This window comes from Stenella coeruleoalba (genome assembly GCF_951394435.1).
Source record: "Stenella coeruleoalba genome assembly, chromosome: 12".
Lineage (NCBI taxonomy): Eukaryota > Metazoa > Chordata > Mammalia > Artiodactyla > Delphinidae > Stenella > Stenella coeruleoalba.
In genome coordinates this window covers 82,803,007-82,822,806 of record NC_137158.1, presented here as the reverse complement: position 1 = coordinate 82,822,806, position 19,800 = coordinate 82,803,007, and the positions used below count along the sequence as shown (strand labels likewise).

The following is a 19,800-nucleotide window of genomic DNA, read 5'->3' as shown; positions in this document are numbered from 1 at the left end:
TTAGGCCACAAAAGCTGGCCGTACGCAGGTCAACGACCAAATGTTTAAAGGGTACTTCTTTTAATGAAGAGCTATTCTAGATTTTATTACTAATATTAATGTCTGGGGCTACGATAGCAGAGCAGATTAAAAACCAAACATTCTTTGGACAGTTAGAGACGTATGGACCTTTGGACTGGACGGCAAACTGTAGAGGGTAGATTATGAGCGCCAGTGTTTGGAGTCAGAGAGGATGTCAGCACATGGAGAAGAAGTCAGAGAGCTGGAGGATGAAGGGCCTGAAATCTAGGCCTGGAAAGAGGAGGACCTTTTTTTTTTTTTTTTTGGGCGGTACGCGGTCCTCTCACTGTTGTGGCCTCTCCCGTTGCGGAGCACAGGCTCCGGACGCGCAGGCCCAGCGGCCATGGCTCACGGGTCCAGCCGCTCCGCGGCACGTGGGATCCTCCCGGACTGGGGCACGTACCCGCGTCCCCTGCATCGGCAGGCGGACTCTCAACCACTGTGCCACCAGGGAAGCCCGACCACAGGTCTTTGATCATGCCACCAATTCACATTAGAATCTCTTTTCCCCCAATGTACTCCGAAGGGTGCCCAGTATGTTGCCTTTGTGGTTTGTCTCACGCTTAAAGAAATTTAAGTAAAGTTTTTGTGTACTCCAGGAATGAAATCACTTCTTGAACCAGATCTTGAACCAGTTACTACTAACTCACAGTAAACTGAACTCCTCTCTTTGCTATATTTACTGTGATATTCCATAGTTGGCATGAGTTCACCTTCTAGTATCTCCAACAAGAACTAAAAGCAAGAGTGAAATAGAAGAAAGTATTCTTAGAATGTAAGTGGCAGAAACGTCTTCCCTAAAATAAAGCACACAGTACCTCTGGTCTCTGGAGGAGGAGCAGGTTTTATGCGTAAGCGGGACTCGGGGAGAGTTTGCTGGAGGAACCACCATGTTTAAAAACCAAGTGCTGGGCTTCCCTGGTGGCGCAGTGGTTGAGAGTCCGCCTGCCGATGCAGGGGACACGGGTTCGTGCCCCGGTCCGGGAAGATCGCACATGCCGCGGAGTGGCTGGGCCCGTGAGCCATGGCCGCTGAGCCTGCGCATCCGGAGCCTGTGCTCCGCAACGGGAGGGGCCACAACAGTAAGAGGCCCGCGTACCTCAAAAAAAAAAAAAAGTGCCCTCCAAGAAATCTACATGTTGAAATACTTTTGCCAACACAGGCACCTACAAATACAAAGACATTTTCTTTCAGAGAGTGAATAAAACAATACTTATTCTAGGAAACCAGTTACGGAGGTCTCTTTTATAACAGTATTTAAATTCTATTGGACCTTCCAAATAATTTAGATAATTAAGTACCTGGTAACCACCAACAGCTTTCACTGGAAAGGATAAGTAGATAAAAGACAGCCAGGGCTTTGAGAGACTTAAAACAAAGAAAATAAAACAAAACAAAGCACAGTGTTCTTTAGAACTGATATTGACTTAGGGGCAGGCAAGTAGAGGAAAAGCTTAGGGCTTCTGAGCAATTCTTCAGATGATAACTCTGTCCTCATCTCTGCCACCCGGTCCCCAGCGGAGCATCTCTCTCGGGTGCCTGCGAGTTGAATTCTGATGTTTGGACCTGAAGGTAAATCTTGTTTTCTTTGGGCTTTGCTTTCCTGTAGCAATCAAAAATTTAAAATCTAAGTTAAAACACATAATGGGGGACTTTCTTGGTAGCGCAGTGGTTAAGAACTCGCCTGCCAGTGCAGGGGACACGGGTTTGAGCCCTGGTCTGGGAAGATTCCACATGCTGCGGAGCAACAAAGCCCATGCGCCACAACTACTGAGCCCGCGTACCACAACTACTGAGCCCACGTGCCACAACTACTGAAGCCCGTGCGCCTAGAGCCCGTGCTCCACAGCAAGAGAAGCCACCGCAATGAGAAGCCCACGCACCACAACGAAGAGTAGCCCCCGCTCACCGCGACTAGAGAAAGCCTGTGCCCAGCAACGAAGACCTAGTGCAGCCAAAAATTAATTAATTAATTAATCAAAATTAATTAATTCAATAAAATACATAATGGCTTGATTAAGAAACTGTTGCAAAGTTGTACCCAGGAATAAGTCTCAAAAGAAGAGGTGAGAACAAGAACAGCAGGTGACAAAGAAGACAAGGGTCAGCAGAGACCGCCAGTGACCAGTTCTGGTTCTCTGCCTGTTTTGCTATGGCCTGTGTGCTAAGAACAGTTTCTTACATTTTTAAATAGTGTTTGAAAATCAAAAATAAAATATTATTTCTTGACACTTGGAAATCAGATGAAATCTAAATTTCAACATCCATAAATAAAGTGGTGCCGGAGCTCACAAACCCATTCGTTTGTGTCCTGTCCGTGGCTGCTTCCCTGCTGAAAGGGCAGAACTTAGCAACAGAGACAATGTCCCCGAAGCCAGAAATATTTACTCCCTGGCCCTTTAACAGGAAGAGTTTGCCAACCCTTCACATAGAGCATCTGTTGTGTTGCTGCCTCACTCCATCACCTGACAGTCAACATTCCATTTTGAAGCTGGGGACTTTGAGGGTATCTGTCATTATTTCTTTCATCTGTAGAATGGGTATGCTAATGACAGGAGCTGCCTCGCCATGTTTTGGGAGGATGGAGTGAGAAGGCACCTGAAACTCAGTGAAGCTGACGCCCTCTGTGAGCTAGAGCTACCACTACTGCCATTCCCTGGCCTTGTTTCCTGGAAAGTAGGGAAGAAGGTGTCATTGAAATGATCTCTCCGGCAAGAGACTGTGGCCACTATTTATGGAATTAGGATAGCGGAGAAAGCAGATAATGAAATAAGTGATGATTATACTTTGTGCAGGGCATTATCAAGAACACAGGATGAACAGGGAGGTGCTGGGCTCAGAGCAGAAGCCCCTGGCCTCACCTGGCAGGCCAGGAATGGCCATGAAGATGGAGTGAAGGGATAAACACAACATCTTAAAAGACGACAAAGTGCCTATTAACAAATTATAATGAAACATTTTAAAATCAGAGAGTCAACCTTAGCTATATATGTCTACGACTTGGGACCAACAAGAAGCTTATTGCCAGCAATTACAAGATGTGTTTACAGTTAAAGTAGAGTGTCCGTCCCTTATCAGCACTGAGAAATGCAGATTTCCTCAAAGCAAGGAGCACAGAGGGCCTGAACAGGTATCGACTGTCATTAAAGGTTCAGGTTTCCGGGTTCCCCCATTCATTTACCAAGTCAGAAACCTAGAAGGCCCAGGAGTCTGCATTCTTCTGCATACTAAGTTTGAGAGTCACTGAGGAAATCACACCATATGCAAGAAGGATGGAGAGAATCTAAGGTTTATTGAATACCTACTATGTGCCAGGCAATGGAGTAGTCGCTATCACCTACTTTATCTCATTGGACTTTCACGGCAACCCTCTCAAGTATTATCGTGGCTATTCTTCAGGTGAGGAAATGAAGGTTATAGGGGTCCATGACATTCCCAAAGTCCCTTGGCCAAGTAGGCGACCACCCCTGGACTGAACCCAGGCCTTAATGAGTCCACGGAGTCTATTCTCTACTTCCCAGGGACACGTGTGTCCTTACTGTGGGATCCAGAGAACCGAGCCTGCAACGACCACATCATCAAGTGCTTTGTCTTTCTTCCTTTCCTTTTTTTTTTTTTTTTTTTTGTGGTACGCGGACCTGTCACTGTTGTGGCCTCTCCCGTTGCGGAGCACAGGCTCCGGACGCGCAGGCTCAGCGGCCATGGCTCACGGGCCCAGCCGCTCCGCGGCATGTGGGATCTTCCCGGACCGGGGCACGAACCCGTGTCCCCTGCATCGGCAGGCGGACTCTCAACCACTGCACCACCAGGGAAGCCCCTTCCTTTCCTTTTTTCTGGCTTTAAGGATAGGACCTGGGACTCCATTGAGCACTTGTCCCCATCATAGGAATGAAAGTTTTAAGTCATTCTTCTTTGTGAAGAAAGTCACTAAGGAATCTGAACCAACAATCGCTAAAAAGACAGAAGATTGATTTAAAAATAACTTCCAACTCAGAGCTGTTAACTCGGGGGGTGACCTAGGGACCTTGGTGCTCCATGTGACCAGTATCACAGACAAATCATTCTATCTCACAGTTTAGACCAGATGACTGTCTGCCCCAGCGCCCAGAGCTCACCTCCGCAGGTTCTCCGCGTCCTTGATGGTCTCTGGCAAAGTGACCCCCTTGGTCTCCGGAAGAAGCAGCGTCATTCCCCCAGCAACTAGCCCCAAAGCCGCTTCAGATGAGACAGATTTCACATGGAGCCATTAGAGCATGGTCAATACCATTTACATACGATGACAGCTGACTAAAGAGATGCCTAGGTAACACGTGTGTGAGGGTCACTTTTAAAAAGCTGGGAACATCTAGAAAATTAAAGCAATAGAATAACTGGGGAAATGGCAGAGTAAGAAAAGGGAATATTGTCTTTGTTTTACTTCCACATAAGTATATAGTTCCACAGTAACTGATGTTTAAGTATTAAGGGGATTTATTGATTCAGGTACTTCAAAAACAATATGGGACTCAATTTTGACTAATTAATTTAACATAATATAATATAGTATTTGTATATACTAACTATAATTTATATATTATCATTTATATTCAGTAACTATAATATATGTTATATACAATAATTTGTTGTAATATATAATTATATAATACTTTATAACATACATTATATATAAACTATAACATTATATTACAGTTACTATATATAAATATTATGTTACCATATGTACATTTGATATGGAGCCTAGGTGATATGTATGTGGGTAGTGTGGGCCTCTCTTGTTACTCATCACTCCCCGTCGCCCCTCGTGGGTTCGCCTGGGCCCAGGCATGGAAACTCTCTACATGGGCAACCGTTTTGCCCTCCACCAAGTGGTAGGTTTGGGAAGAGGTGGGAGAGTCCCCTCCTCCTTCTCTAACCCAATATAATCAGTAACAAAGCTGATACTAAACTTTGATTCCCATTTGTCCCCCTGTGTCTGCTGTCAATTGTTAAGATCTGGAAGCAGAACAGGGATGATAATCTAGCATCTTCAAACCTCTAGCAATTACATGTTAAATACACAAAAATTGGGAGTCAAATTCGTAAGAAACCAGGAGGCTGTGTCAAATGTTCTCTCCGATTCTATTCCACAGAATGAATTATTGGACTCCAGAGCCGTAGGACATAAACCTCTGGCCCCCACCTTCTAGGAACAGCATCTTATCTTCCCCGTGAGGCAAGACAGAGTGATCCAGGAGCCAATGAAAGAGCAGGGGCCATCCTTCCCTTCTGTACACTCGCTGGGGGGTACCATTTGCTCATCAAATAGTTCTCGAGTGTTCACACTGAGCTGGAAACAAGAAATGATAAATGTTTCACGAAGTCTTACCAAACAAAATGAGCGGTAAGCCTTGCCAAACCTCCATCAGCCTGAAGACCAGGAAGGGGGTGATGACCCCACCCAAGTCACACAGGGAGGAACACACCATCACTCCAAGGTTCCTGATAAAATACAGAGAACAAAAAAGATGACCCAAGTCACACAGGGAGGAACACACCATCACTCCAAGGTTCCTGATAAAATACAGAGAACAAAAAAGATGACATCTCTGTGAATCAATTTTCCAAATGATAAACTCGTTTTAAAGCAAACACACCATTCCCAAACCTCCAGGGAGGGGAGAGGGGCTAGAGATGGAGTTAATCACTGATGATTTAATCAATCACACCTACATAATGTGCCGAGAGGGTGGCACACCCCAACTCCACAGGGATAGAAGCACCTGTGCTCAGGACCCTTCCAGACCTTGCCCTGTGTACCTCTTCATCTGGCTGTTTCTATCCTTTATAATAAACCAGTAGATGTAAGTGCTTCCCCGAGTTCTGTGAGCCATTACAGTAAGTTACTGAACTCAAGGAGGGGGTCATGGGAATCTGATTTCTAGCCAGTGGTCAGAAGTGTAGGTGTACAATGCGGGGCTTGCAACTAGCATCTAAAGTAAGGGCAGTCATGTGGGACGAAGCCTTAACCTGTGAAGTCTGCACTAATTCCAGGTAGTTAATGTCAGAATTGGATTGTAAGAATTGTTTGGAGATTGGAGAATTGGTTGGTGTCATTAGAGTTCTTTCTTTCACATAGAGGGACAGGGAAGGATAAAGAGAGGATATTAAGAAATGGAGGACAAAGAAAGCCGGAGGGGAAATGTAAGGAAACTGTCTACTTGAAATGACCTCCCTCTTCATCCCTGACAATAGTCTTTGCTCTGAAATGTACTCTGTCTTATAGGAATATAGCCACTCTGGCTTTCTTTTTATTAGTGTTCACATGGAATATCTTTTCCATACTTCTACTTTTAAACTATCTCTGCCCTTACATTTAAAGTTAGTTTCTTGTAGACGGCATAGAGTTGGGTCTTTTTTTTTGCCAACCTGATATCATTTTCCTTATCTCTGAAAGACTTTTACATTTCTTGTAGTACAGGTCTGCTTGCGACGAACTTGTTCAGCTTTTATATATCTGAAAAAGGTTTTATTTTCCATCCATTTTTTGAAAGTTTATTTTTTGATGAGTCAAGAATTCTAGGTTGACAGTTTTTCTTTCAGTACGTCAAAGATGTTGTTCTACCACCTTCTTGCTTGCATTGTTTCCAATGAGAAATCTACTGGCCTTATTATCTTTGTTCCTTTTTCTGATGTCTTTTTTCTCTGACTGCTTTTTAAGGTTTCTGTGATGTGCCTTTCTTGATGTTGTGTGTGTGTGTTCTGGGTCAGTTTGTTCCATTACACGGCATATGCCACTCCAAATTATAAATCCAAGCATTCTTTTATTTTCAGACATTTTCTTCAAGTTTTTTTTTTTTCTTGAAGTTCTTTTGTTTCATTATTTCAATTATCTTCTGGGGAACATATGTTTAAACATGATCTCTAAGCCTTTTAAATTCTGTTTATTTCAATCTTATTTTGCAATTCTTAGGCCTGTCTTGCCTTTACTATATCAGTTCTCCTTTGTAATGCTTTCAAAGTAGTTTTCATTTGTCAAATATTTTAATTTTTCTTTTTGTTTTTTTTTAGCCTGAGCTGACTTCATCTATTGTCTTATCACATAGTCTCCCAAGAACTTGCATCTCTGCTTTACACTCTTCTTCTTTTTCTTTTTTTTTTTTTTTGCGGTACGCAGGCCTCTCAATGTTGTGGCCTCTCTCATTGCGGGGGCACAGGCTCCGGACGCGCAGGCTCAGCGGCCATGGCTCACGGGCCCAGCCGCTCCGCGGCATGTGGCATCTTCCCGGACCGGGGCACGAACCCGCGTCCCCTGCATCGGCGGGCAGACTCTCAGTCACTGCGCCACCAGGGAAGCCCTACACTCTTATTTTATAGAGATGATTGATTCATTAATATTTTGCATTTAGCTGTAGTATATTTGGCCACACTTTTTATTTGCTTTCTGACAATATTTATCCCTGTGCATTTTCTTCATTTGCCATTTGCTTTTCCTCTTCCTTTCCCCCTTTCATCTCATGATATATTTGTATAGCTCCTGGGCAAGTTACTTTTTAATTTATTCTTCTTCTTTCAGTACTCTGATTTCTTTCTGTATCAGCTATTTTAGAAGGATTTGTGGGGAGGGGCACGTTCGAGGCTACTAGACGTTTTCTTTCTGACCAGGGTTGTCTGTGTTTAGATGCGTTGGCCTCTCTTATCCCTAGTCTACAGAGGCTGACAGTACAGGACTTCTCACCCTGCAGGGTCTCTCTCTTCCACCCCACCTCACAGCACACTGCTCCCTCAAAGGTTCCTGAATGTTCTCCCACAGCCTTGCCCTCCCTGGCTCATCTCCAGCCACACAACACCCAGGGGAGGAAGCACATGCCCCCAGCCCTGCATCCTCCCTGTTATTGCAACAAGGGCTTGTGGGTTAGACCCTTCAATGTACACTTCCTGCTTTGGAAAACGACTGGCCTTGTCTCCAATTTGCTGTCACAGGGAGCTTCCCTGGAGTCTTCCAGATCCTCTTAGACTCATTGCATTAGGCAGCCCTTCTTGTTCACTATTGTCTTTCAGGGTCATCCTAGTTTCAAAAATGGCATTTGCATTTTTTTTCCTTCTGTTTCTCATTCTTCTCATAGCATTAGTGTGATTTCCAAGAGGAGGAAAAAAAGACACCGTTATTTTTTTTTACAATTTTAAGAAAATAAGTCTTAAAAAGAGAGAAAAATTTGATAAGCACACAGACGCTAGACGAAGTGAAGAACTAGGCCCCTTCTTTAAAGTTCATACATCTGTGATACTTCATTCGTTCATTCTACAAGCACCAGGTGACTGGTTAGTATAGCTATAGAACAGTGTCAGGAGGTACAGAGAGGTATGACATGTAGTTCCTGCTTTCAAGGAGCTCATAATATAGTGATGAGGTAAAAGCAGGAGGATGATTTTCAACACAAGGCAGAGCGTACTGAAGCCAAAAGAACGTTCTTGACAATATATGTTGCAGACAGTTAGAAGGAGGACGCCGTTCGACTCTAAAGCCTCCTATGAATAAGAAGCAGGGTCAAAATGGTTTAACTAGAAACTGTTTGCACTTGAAGTGTTTGTAAAGTAATAATCCCTTTTTTCCAATTTCAATTTGATTCAATTGATTGAAAATATTGAAACTTTCATGACTGCCTTACTTTGGTGTGTGGTGTGTGTGGATCAAGTTTAAGTTATTTCTGAACACCTGGCCTCCCTTCCTAATTACTGAGAATCCTCATCAAACTGACTCTCTGCACAGTCAAGGGCTCCTTGAGGACATGTCACTTGGCCTTCTTCCACCCAGCGCCAGGCACTCAGTACCTTAGGCAGTTTACATTCTGAGTCAGTCCCCTGGGTCCAGTGGCCATGACAATGGAATTGTTTGGCCCGGCTATTTTAGACTCGGCTCAGAACTGCCAGATGTAGGTTTTTCTCCTTCATTTGTCTTCGTCTCTGTGTACTCATTCCAAGCAACCTTTTCCAGATGAGGATATGAGAGAGGACCTTTTAACAAAGGGATGGGCAGGAGAGAGGAAAGAGTGAATCAGAGTCACCCTTGTGTCTTCTGGCATAGGGAGGGGTTCTGAGAGCTGTCCCGCTGTAAGAGGGGGATATGGGGAGCTGGAATATTTCTTAGGCTTCACTGGTCTGATGACATGGGGAGAAGAAACAATTTATACAGAGGAAAAATGAGTTTAAGGAAATCTGCCAAATTCTAACAAAGATCAGAATTAAACCTTTAAATAAAGTGGTTAATTACTTTTACAATAAAAATGCTCTTCATCTGGGGCTTCCCTGGTGGCGCAGTGGTTGAGAGTCCGCCTGCCAATGCAGGGGACACGGGTTCGTGCCCCGGTCCGGGAAGATCCCACATGCCGCGGAGCGGCTGGGCCCGTGAGCCATGGCCGCTGAGCCTGCGCGTCCGGAGCCTGTGCTCCGCAACGGGAGAGGCCACAACAGTGAGAGGCCCGCGTACACCAAAAAAAAAAAAATGCTCTTCATTTAAACTAAGTCTTCTAAGATACAGATGATAACAAGTCCATGCAAAGACGCTCAACATTATTAGTAATTAGGACAATGTAAATCAAACTCACAATAATAGCTCTTTCCGTGCCGATAGTGCCCTCGCGAACATGGTGGACGTTCCTAAAACCCGCCGGACTTTCTGTAAGAAGTGTGGCGAGCACCAACCCCACAAAGTGACACAGTACAAGAAGGGCAAGGATTCTCTGTGTGCCCAGCAAAAGCGGCGGTATGACCGGAAGCAGAGTGGCTATGGTGGGCCGACTAAGCCGATTTTCCGGAAAAAGGCTAAAACTACAAAGAACATTGTGCTGAGGCTTGAATGCGTTGAGCGGAACTGCAGATCTAAGAGGATGCTGGCTATTAAGAGATGCAGGCATTTTGAGCTGGGAGGAAATAAGAAGAGAAAGGGCCAAGTGATCCAGTTCTGAGCTTCATGTTTTGTTTTGTTATGAAGACAATAAAAATTTGAGATTGTTTACTTCGTTTAGTTTCAATTGTTTATTTACTTATTTATTTTGGAAGGGAAATAAACTAGTCCCATCAATAAAATTCTCCTTGGGGAAAAAAAAAGTCACAGTAATACCACCATTTCCAAGAATTACTTATTTTTTCAAAAGCTGGCGATACCAAGGGCTGATGACGATGTAGAACGGCCAGCTGTCTCATGTGCAGCTGGTGGCGGCCACTTTCAAAAACATGCGGACGGTTTCTCATGAATTGAAACTCACATCCACCATGTGACCCACAAAGCAACAATGATTGCAATTACCAGACACGAAACACACTCATACTATGTCATAGCATTGACATTCAGTCCAGGAATCCTCCACCGTAACCGCTCCTTTACTTTGCAGTGAAAATTGATTTGTATATTTTTTGCCTCTGAGTCCTTGTGGGATTTTTTTTTTATTCAAACAGAAAGTCACAAAAATTATAATCATCCTCATCAGTTCACTCAGTCCCACGTAATTAATCACTCCTAAGTTTTTACCTAAGAGAAATGAAGACATATGTCCACTCAAAGACCTGTATGTGCATTCTTATTGGCAGCTGTATCGTAATTACCCCAATCTGGAAAGAGCCCAAACCTCCACGAGCTGGGAAATGGACAGACACATCCTGGCACATCTTCCACACACGGGACACTACTCAGCAATAAGAAGGAGCGAAGCACTGATACACGCCACAGCGTGGACGGGTCCCGTGATGCCAAGTGAAAGAAGCCAAACACAATAGGCTACACGCTATGTTATTTCATTTACGTAATATTCCGGAAAAGGCAAAACCACAGGGAGAGAAATCAGACCAGTGGTTGCCAGGTACTGGAGGTGGGAGGGGAGAAGATGGCCCACAAAGGGATATGAGGAAGCATTTGGAGGTGATGGAAATGTCTCTATATTACATTGACTGTGATGGTGGTGAAACGAGTATAATCAACACTAATCAAACTGTACCTTTTAGGGGGAATTTTGCTCTAAGAAAATTCTACTTCAACAAACCTGGCTTTAAGCAATGAGTCATCTAGGCCTGTTGCTATGTTTACAGAGTCATCATGGGAAAAGCATCAGCTTCAAGGTCAGAAAGAAGTGGGTTCTTGGTTGCCAAGAGGGTGAGGGGGTGGGGGAAGGATAGTCTGGGAGTTTGGGATTAGCAGATGCAAACTATTATATATACAATGGATAAACAGCAAGGTCCTACTGTAGAGCACAGGGAACTATATTCAATATCCTGTGATAAACCATAAAGGAAAAGAATATGAAAAAGTATATATATACATATTATGCATAACTGAATCACTTTGTTGTACAGCAGAAATTAACACAACATTGTAAATCAACTATACTTCAATGAAAGAAAGAGAGAGAGAGAAAGGAAGGAAGAAAGGGGGAAGGAAGGAAGGAAGGAAGGAAGGAAGGAAGGAAGGAAGGAAGGAAGGGGGAGGGAGAGAAAGAAAGAAAGAAAGTGGGTTCTTGTCTGGGCCCTGCCACTTTCTAGCTGTGTGACTCTTGGAAGGTCTCTTTCTCTTTGTAAACCTCAGTTTTCTCATATGTAAAATGGGGATCACAATGATATTATAGGATGACCCGCAGCCCATGTCTGGCAATGCTCTGTATGTCACTGTACAAATATGAACTGCTCTTAAGCAACTTATGTCCAGAGGTGTCAGTGGAGCTGCGGAAGTTTAGACAACTGGTCGGCGCTAAGGACAGGGTTGCACCTCAGCCTCCCACGCGCCGCCCAGGGCTCTCTCCTCTGTGCCAGGTGCCTTTCTCTTGCGCTTGCCCTCCGTACAGGGCACGATGCGACCCTTAGTCCACTGAACCTGTGCATTTCACCTTCTCTACCAGGTTAGGCGAGGCCCTGTCTTTGATGCCCAGCCCCCATCTCAGTATCAGACAATCCACCCTTGGGGCATCTTGGCGGATGGTACTCACCGAGCCTGGCTGGCCCACAGCCCTGCCAGCGGCCACCCAGCCCACACCACCGTGCACTCACCTGAGAAACGTAGGGTACAACTCAGCATTCACCAGGCACACCATCTGGAACGCGAGGGTGATTCCCATTCGGCCAACACAAGCTACCACGATATTCAACCAGTGCAGATCTGGAGAAGAAACACACAGAGGGCGTGGAGAGCAAGTGAGGACTGTGTCCGTGGAGTTGCCGGGAAAAGCCGTGATCGGAACCTTGGACTTCAGAGCTGGAAGGGCCGGAAAGATTGTCTTATCTGACCCCTCCATTGTGGATACGTAAACTGAGTCCTGAAAGGTTTCGGGACTTGATGATGACGCATGAGGGGAGGCCCCGCTGGGCAGAGGGACGAATGTGATTTTCGAATCTCAGCTCGGCCTCCCGTCAGCGGTGGGACCTGGCAAGTGCTTTACTTCTTCTTCTTTTTTTTTTTTAATCAATTAATTTATTTATATTTTGGCTGTGTTGGGTAGTTGTAGCTGTGGCTCACGGGCTCTAGAGCGCAGGTTCAGCAGTTGTGGCTCACGGGCTTAGTTGCTCCGCAGCATGTGGGATCTTCCCGGACCAGGGATCGAACCCGTGTCCCCTGCATTGACAGGCGGATTCTTAACCACTGCGCCACCAGGGAAGTCCACGATTTACTTCTTCATGCTTCAGTCTCCTCAGTTGCAAAATGGGAATAATTTTACCCAGCTTATAGGTTGTTGTGAGATTTAGAGATAATACGTGTCAGATGTGCACCGTGACCACTCCATCAGTGTTGGCTTTTTAATTATCGTGGATACTGTGGTTGCTGGCACGGTGCCTGAAATATAATAGGTCCTCAACAGCATGGTTCTCTCGGGCAGAAGTCCTGGGGCTGGTAGACCAGATTTCTCATCCTCAGTCGAGTGTTCATTTCCCAACACATTTTTAACCCAAACACCTTTCAGAACAGTCTGAGAACATGAGGAAAGCGAACCCTCGCCTCCTCCCAGGAGACTGCTCTCGGTTCTTGATTAGCTGGAAGTACAGGAAGCCCTCTCCTTCCTGGGGCACCATTATCCACTTCACTTGGTTGGTAGGTGTTTACCCGAGCCCTAAACCACCAGTGGCTCCTGAGACAGGCCAGCTCACCAACAAAGCCTCTGGGGTCACAGACGGCGTGTCATCTTGGCCCTTGTCCCCACGAGCCGGCTACCCATGGAAGGCATGCTTCCTTCACTCCGCCAGCATGAGGCTCCCGGGAGAGCGGACCCGGTGGCCCTAAGACCCAGACAGCCCAGGGCCGTCATAGTCTCTCCAGGTCTCAGCTGCCCTCCGCCTGCTGGAGAACCCAAGTCAAGCCTTTAGTGAGGGACCACACCTCCCAGCTCCCAAAAGATAGAAGATAAAGGAATTCACTCAGATATCTAGAGGGGGGCCCTTGTCACAAATCCTGTGGCCTTTGATCGATTTGGCAAGATGCTCCACTGGACATGCACAGCATCCCTGCCCTCAGAGAACTGCCCTGCCTCTGTCAGGGCCCGGGCCCCTCTCCTCAGCAGCCAGAGGGCCCAGTTAGAGCCACAGTCCTGCCGCGTGGCCGCCCCGTGCAGAGCCAGGTGGTTTCCTTCCATGATCAGGATAAAATCCACGCTGGCATCTCCTGCTAACCCCTGACCTCACTCTGGCTGTCCTCGCCCCCGCCTGCCCAGCCCCAGTCACAAGGGTCCCGCCGCTCCTCCTCCAGTGCCAGCTCTCCCCACCCACGGGGTCCTCGCTCTTGCTGCTCCCCTGCCTGCAAAGCTCCTTCCCCGGATGCTTACGTGGCTCGTCCCCACTTCATTCAGGTTTCCTAAGGCCACCTGTGACCACCAGACAAAGAATTATCGCCCTGTCCCTCTCCCTCCTTCTCTTTTTCATCTAGAACATAAGCTCCACAAAACAGAAACTTTCTCTGCTTTGCTCACATCTGAGATCCTAGGGCCGAGGTGCTGCTACATCGAGTGCATAGAAGTGACTGAAATATTTCCTTGCTGCGGGGGGGTGGGTGGCAGTGAAGGTTTATCATCTAATGTGATGGGGACTAAATGGGGGCAAGCGGAGAGGGCGGGCACTGGGAGGAGGGTCCTGCAGGGGGCGCAGGACAGAGGGGGTGATGCCTGAGTCCCCTCTCAGCTTAGGAATCACCTAAGGTTTATCCCTGAGGTGATAAACAGTCTCGACCTCAGGCTCCCTCTCAGCACTCCATGCTGTGACTAAAAAATAAAAATAAAAAGCTGCCCATTCATTCCATTTTACCAGGATTCCAGAAAAAGGGAGATGGGGAGAGAATGGGTAAGATCGATTTCAGGTGCACTCTGCCTCTTTTCCTGCCTTCTTTGTTCTCTCTCCACAAAAGGAGGGAGAAAAAAACTTGAGTTACCTTTTCCCATCTCTTTAAATTTCCAGCCTGATCTATAGAACCTGGTTCTTGAGAATACAGATTTTACAGGACGTTTCCCGTAATATCCTATCCAAAAGCCTGCCCAAACGACTCAAACCAATGAGCTCAGAGCACAAGCAATAAAAACTGAGAAAATAGCAAATCTGCCTTCGTATTTTTTTAACATTTCCAAAAGTAACAGATGAGAAAGGCAATTTATGTACTTAAATTAAAACCACCCAAATGAATCTCCTTTGGCTTATCTTGGATTGCTAAGAATTATGGAGTAAAGCACACAGGTACCAAAATGGCTGGTGTTAGAAAGGCCAGCAATACCAAGCATTGGTGAGGACGTGCAACCATGGGAATGCTCACGCATCGCGGTGGGAGCGTGAATTGGTCCAACCGCATGGAAAGCTGTCTGGCTGTATCTGCTAAAACTAACATACATCCCCCTCGTAGCAAGGGAAATGACTGTCCACGAAAAGATGTGCCCGAATGTTCACTGCAGCCTTAATCCCAATAGGCAGACACTGGAGGCCACACAACTGTCAATCAACAGTGGCGTGGATATATAGTGGGGTATTCATACACTGGGATGCCTCACGGTAAGGAAGAAGTTCAAACTTCACTCTCGTGACAACGTGGACGAACCTCGTGGACGTAAGGATGAGCAAATGAAGTGAGGCCACACAGAGCACGCGTGGTATGGTTCCGTTTGTATGAAGTTCAAGAACAGTCAACATTAATCTGCAGTGGCAGAGACCAGGGTAGTGGTGACCCACGCAGGGGTGGTGAATACTGACGGTCAAGGAGGGTGAGGAAACCTTCCGAGATGTTGGCAATGTTCTTTATCTTTTTGTAGGTCGTGGTGCCCAGACATACACTTATGTAAAAATTCACTGGCTTGAACACTTATAATGGGCTCATTGTACGTATGTTATACCTCAACGTAAATGTTTTAAAAAATGATTCTAGACTCGGGTAATGCCTTGTCTTTGTGTCTGTTCCAGAGGCTTATGAAAGAGTTAACACACCATTCCCACAATTCAATGACCCGGAAGATGATGAAAGTGGACCACTCACCGTGTGAGATAAAGATCATGAGGAAGCAGGCTGCCCCCACCACCAGATTGGACCCAGCCAGCGGGTAGAGGCAGCCGAAGCGCTCGATGGTGACGAGGATGATGAAGGCCGCCGGGAATTCGACCAGAGCCGAGTAGAAGAAATCCAGATAGAGGTTCCCGCCGGTGACGCCCATGTGCATGATGAGGCCCTGGTAGAGCACGGAGCTGGTGAGCCTGAGCAGGGAGGAGAGGCCGGGTCAAAGGCAAGCTCCCCGGAGGAGGGGAGATTTAGGATTCTGGCTGGGAGGATAAAGGACACCGTGAGCTGGGTGTAGAATGTTCTAGAGCGATATGAGAAGAGGGGATCAAAATCAAGAAAGGGGCCCTTGAGGGGCCCTCGATGAGACCCTCCTTTCACAATTTATGGGAGGGTGTGACTTGCAGGATAGGTTCCCGTTTTCGAGAAATGGCAAACAATGGTAGCTACTGTTTACCGCGCACCTGGGTGCTGGCCCTGCCCTGAGCACTGCATATGCCCTACCTCATCAGATGCTCCAACGGCCTCCAAGGGGAAGGGCAGGAGAAGGCAGTGGTGAGTGAGCAGTTTCAGGAATCAGACTGCTGTATGAGCTGTGTGGTCTTAAGTAAGTTAACTAACCTCTCTGTGCCTCAATTCCTTCAGCTGTGAATTTGGGTTGTCTTGAGAATTCATTGAGGTAATGGACAAGACGTGCTCAGTATAGTTCCGGGCACAGAGTGGGCACTCAGTGAAGATGAGATTTTACTGCTGTCATTGTTGTCTCTCCAAGGGCAAGGAGCCAGAGCACACCAGGGTGGAGAAGTCGGCCAAGTCTTTCCAGCTCCACAGTGGTCCTCCCTCCACACATCACACCATCTTTAACAGGCACTATTCCCTTACTCTTTTTACCTCATTTCCCGCTGCACGACCCCTTCATCCATATTGGAGGAAAGAACAGCAGTCTCATAGAAAATGGCACACAGACCGATGGGGACCAGCACAGCCACTCCCACTCAGGGGGGAATTCAGAGAGTCCCATGTGTCACTTTTGGTCAAACTACATAATTTTGGAACGTTGAATGATTCTACTGGTACAGCTGTTCCTCACTATCCTTTGGGGATTGGTTCCAGGAGCCCCCGGGATACCAAAATCCAAGGATGCTCGAGACCCTTGTATAAGTTGGCGTAGTATTTGCATAGAGCTTATGCACATCCTCCCGTATACTTGAAATCATCTCTAATAACTTATTATACCTAATATAATGTAAATGCTATGTAAATAGTTGCTAGCATGCAGCAAATTCAAGTTTTGCTTTTGGGGACTTTCTGGAATTTTTTTCGGATATTTTCGATCTGCAGTTGGTTGAATGCCCAGATGCAGAACCTGCAGATATGGGGGGTCGACTGTATTTACACTGTGAGAAGAGATTTAGGTGGATAAGAAATTATTTTCTTATAGAAATGCCAATTGCCCATCAGCTCCAAAACTGAGATCACAGCGTATGTTTCTCATTACTATACCCCCTGGTTTTATAAAGCTGCACCCAGAGAAGCATGGGGTGCTTTTGTTTCTAGTCCTAAATTATTCTTGGTTGAACCAAAGGGTCAAGAATACAAGAGGACTTCCCTGGTGGTCCAGTGGTTAAGAATCCGGCTTCCAGTGCAGAGGACGCAGGTTCGATCCCTGATCAGGGAACTGAGATCCCACATGCTGCAGGGCAACTAAGCCCACGCGCCACAGCTACTGAGCCCACTTATCCTGCATGCTGTAACAAAGATCCTGTGTGCCACAACTAAGACCCGACGCAGCCAAATAAATAAATATTTTTTAAATGTAAATTAAAAAAATAAAAGAATACAAGAAGGAAGGCCCTGGCAGCAACTCAGTGAGTTAAGATGAGCCCGGTAGGGTCCTCCATGCTGGTTAGCTTAGCCAGTTAAATGGGAACGGTCACCTTTAACCCACAAAGAGACTGATCCAAGAGAAAGGAATGGAGAACCCTGAATTTTCTGTCCAAAAAGACCCCCAAAAAACAAACAAAAAACTAGCAACAGTTAACAAATGTGCAGGGCTGCCATCTTTTGGCAGGACCCGCGAATTGCATGCACACATTAAAACAAACAGCAATTTGTAGTTGTCAGGCATAAGCCCTTTATACATATTATCTCATTAATTCTTCCAACAGGCCTGTGAGTAGGTCCTATCATTACATCCACTGGCTGATGAGGAAACTGAGTCACAGAGATCACGAAGCTGCCTGACAGTCACACAGCCAGGAAGTGATGGGCACCCCTCCCGAGATGCTGTGATGAATGGAGTGGAGGGGGGGCGGGGGGGAGGGGAGGGGACAGCAGGAGAAGGGGTCCAGGGACCAGGGCGCGTGAGGCCTTGTAGGAAGGAATCTGGTTTTCTTCTCAGTGGACTAGGAAGCCGGTGAGGATGTGGACGAGGGGGTGACCCGGGCCGTGACCTTTGCCTGCTTTGTGGGCAGTTCCTGGGGGGACAGGCAGTTCCTGGGGGGACAGGAGTGGGGGCAGACCACCAGCGAGGAGGCTACCGCAACAACACGGACGAGAGATCACGACACTCCCAGGGGGACCTGAGAGAGCAGGTGACGGGGAATGGCAGAGTCTCAGTATATTTTCAAGACAGAGCAGAATCTGCCCAAGGATTGCGTGGAGGGGCGTAAGACAGCAGAGGGGACAAAACCGCCACCTTGACAGGAGTGCTTAGGGGATGGGAGTGGGCCGTGGAGTAATATAGGAGGGGAGCAAGCCTTCCTATCTGCAGCGTCCCGGGCCTCCACACCGAAGAGACATTGCTGAGTCGAATACTGAGCATCATGAGAAATGCACCAGGCACCCGGGGTGTTTGCAGAGGCCCATCACATAGCGGGCACAGGACTCCTGGGCCTGCCTGGAGACACGGTGACCGGGGCTGCCGGGACAGGGTCAGGTTAGCCTGGCATCGAAGGAACCTGGGATGGACTCTATGGAACAGTGGTCATTCATTCCACCTTCAGCAAATAATTACTGAGGGTGCCAGGGGCTGCCCTCTTAGTTGGAACCCTGATTTCATGGGAGGGCACACAAGGGCAGGGCAGCAGAGCGACTCCAGTGGAAGGGAAGCCCAGGGTGCAGCTACTCAGCCCCGGCATTCGGGGAGTAACTGAACAACCTCCCTCGTGCTGAGGAGAAAGCCCTGATGTCGGGAGCTGACCCGGCGCCCCTTGAGGGAAGAGCGCGGAGACCCCGTCTCCAGGTAGCTACCTGGGAGGTGGATGCAGCCCCGGGGGTGTGCCGGGGGTACATGGGTGAATCTGGATGTGGATGTGAGTTTCCTAATTGGGGGGTGAAAAAAAGCACTGATACTCTCATCGGGGTCTATAAAGGTCTTAGATGCGAGGAAGGGCTCTTCCTCCGTGAAAGCACCAAGAGCCACTGACATCTCATCCACCTTCTGACGCTATGTCAAGACTCGGCTACTCCCCAAAGACGAGACGTGTGGGATTTGAGGCAACCTTGAGAACCCTCCGTCCAGCTTACTGTTGACCTCTCCCACGTAAGAATTTCTTCTTACTAAAATGAGGCCCTTCCTCTACTATGCAATCCTCAAGGGAGAAATCAGGTGTCTTTTTAAGGGCTCTCTGACCACTGGAAAACCATCTGGAAATTCCTTTTCATGCTTCTCTTTTTCCACCTGAGTTGTTCCACTGTCTTTAACTTGTACCCGGGTATGCAGGTAAGCCCACCAGTTCCATCTGGGGACAGGCGTCGGAAAGGGCCCTTACCACAGGTACATCAGGATGAAGGTGTGCTTCCTCAGGTGCGGCGTGCGGAACAGGTCTACAAACGAGGGGCTCAGCTTTTCAGTGACATCCTCTTTGAGAGACAGCATCTAGGAAGGAGTCAGGGCGTCAGCTGCACCCAAGCTGCCGTGAGCAGGAAACGCCATCAGGGCCCCCTTTCCCGGCCCCCGCCCCGAGGTCGGTCCTCGCATGGCTGCCCGCCACACCCATCACCCCAAATGTCACCAGTGCCCTCTTGCCTCCCAAGGCAGCCCCACAGGCATGCTCTAAGTGATAAATGCAACCCAAGGTTCAGTGACGGGAGAAACCCTCTGCTGGGCTGTCACCTTGAGGTCGGCAGGAGGCAATTTCCCATTCTTCTGGGCTATGTGGTCCATTATCTTTACTGCTTGAGTGTTTCTCTTTTGCGACAACAGCCATCGGGGAGACTCGGGCACAAACCTGTGGACACACATCATCACGACGTCTCGTTTT

At 47.2% G+C, this 19,800-nt stretch overlaps 2 protein-coding genes across 2 annotated transcripts in view; one reads left to right on the top strand and one right to left on the bottom strand.

Moving 5' to 3' along the window:
* Positions 1 to 1,447: 1,447 nt before the first annotated feature.
* LOC307195401 (solute carrier family 22 member 1) overlaps positions 1,448 to 19,800 on the bottom strand; it is a gene marked incomplete at its 5' end in the record, with an annotated part of 33,055 nt that continues 14,702 nt past the window's right edge. The window contains 7 exons of the mRNA XM_079939480.1: positions 1,448 to 1,663; positions 4,176 to 4,275; positions 5,426 to 5,538; positions 12,070 to 12,178; positions 15,518 to 15,732; positions 19,309 to 19,415; positions 19,653 to 19,767. Of these exons, the coding sequence (XP_079795606.1) occupies positions 1,555 to 1,663; positions 4,176 to 4,275; positions 5,426 to 5,538; positions 12,070 to 12,178; positions 15,518 to 15,732; positions 19,309 to 19,415; positions 19,653 to 19,767 (868 nt within the window). The 3' untranslated portion in view covers positions 1,448 to 1,554. The remainder of the gene's footprint in view (positions 1,664 to 4,175; positions 4,276 to 5,425; positions 5,539 to 12,069; positions 12,179 to 15,517; positions 15,733 to 19,308; positions 19,416 to 19,652; positions 19,768 to 19,800) is intronic.
* Positions 9,346 to 10,071, top strand: LOC307195403 (large ribosomal subunit protein eL42-like). Its single transcript, XM_079939482.1, has one exon. The coding sequence runs from the start codon at positions 9,681 to 9,683 to the stop codon at positions 9,999 to 10,001; it is 321 nt and encodes a 106-aa protein (XP_079795608.1). The 5' UTR covers positions 9,346 to 9,680; the 3' UTR covers positions 10,002 to 10,071.

What these genes read in the sequence shown, in the direction of transcription:
- LOC307195403 (XM_079939482.1), top strand. Translation starts at nt 9,681, where the DNA reads ATGGTGGACGTTCCTAAAACCCGCCGGACTTTCTGTAAGAAGTGTGGC.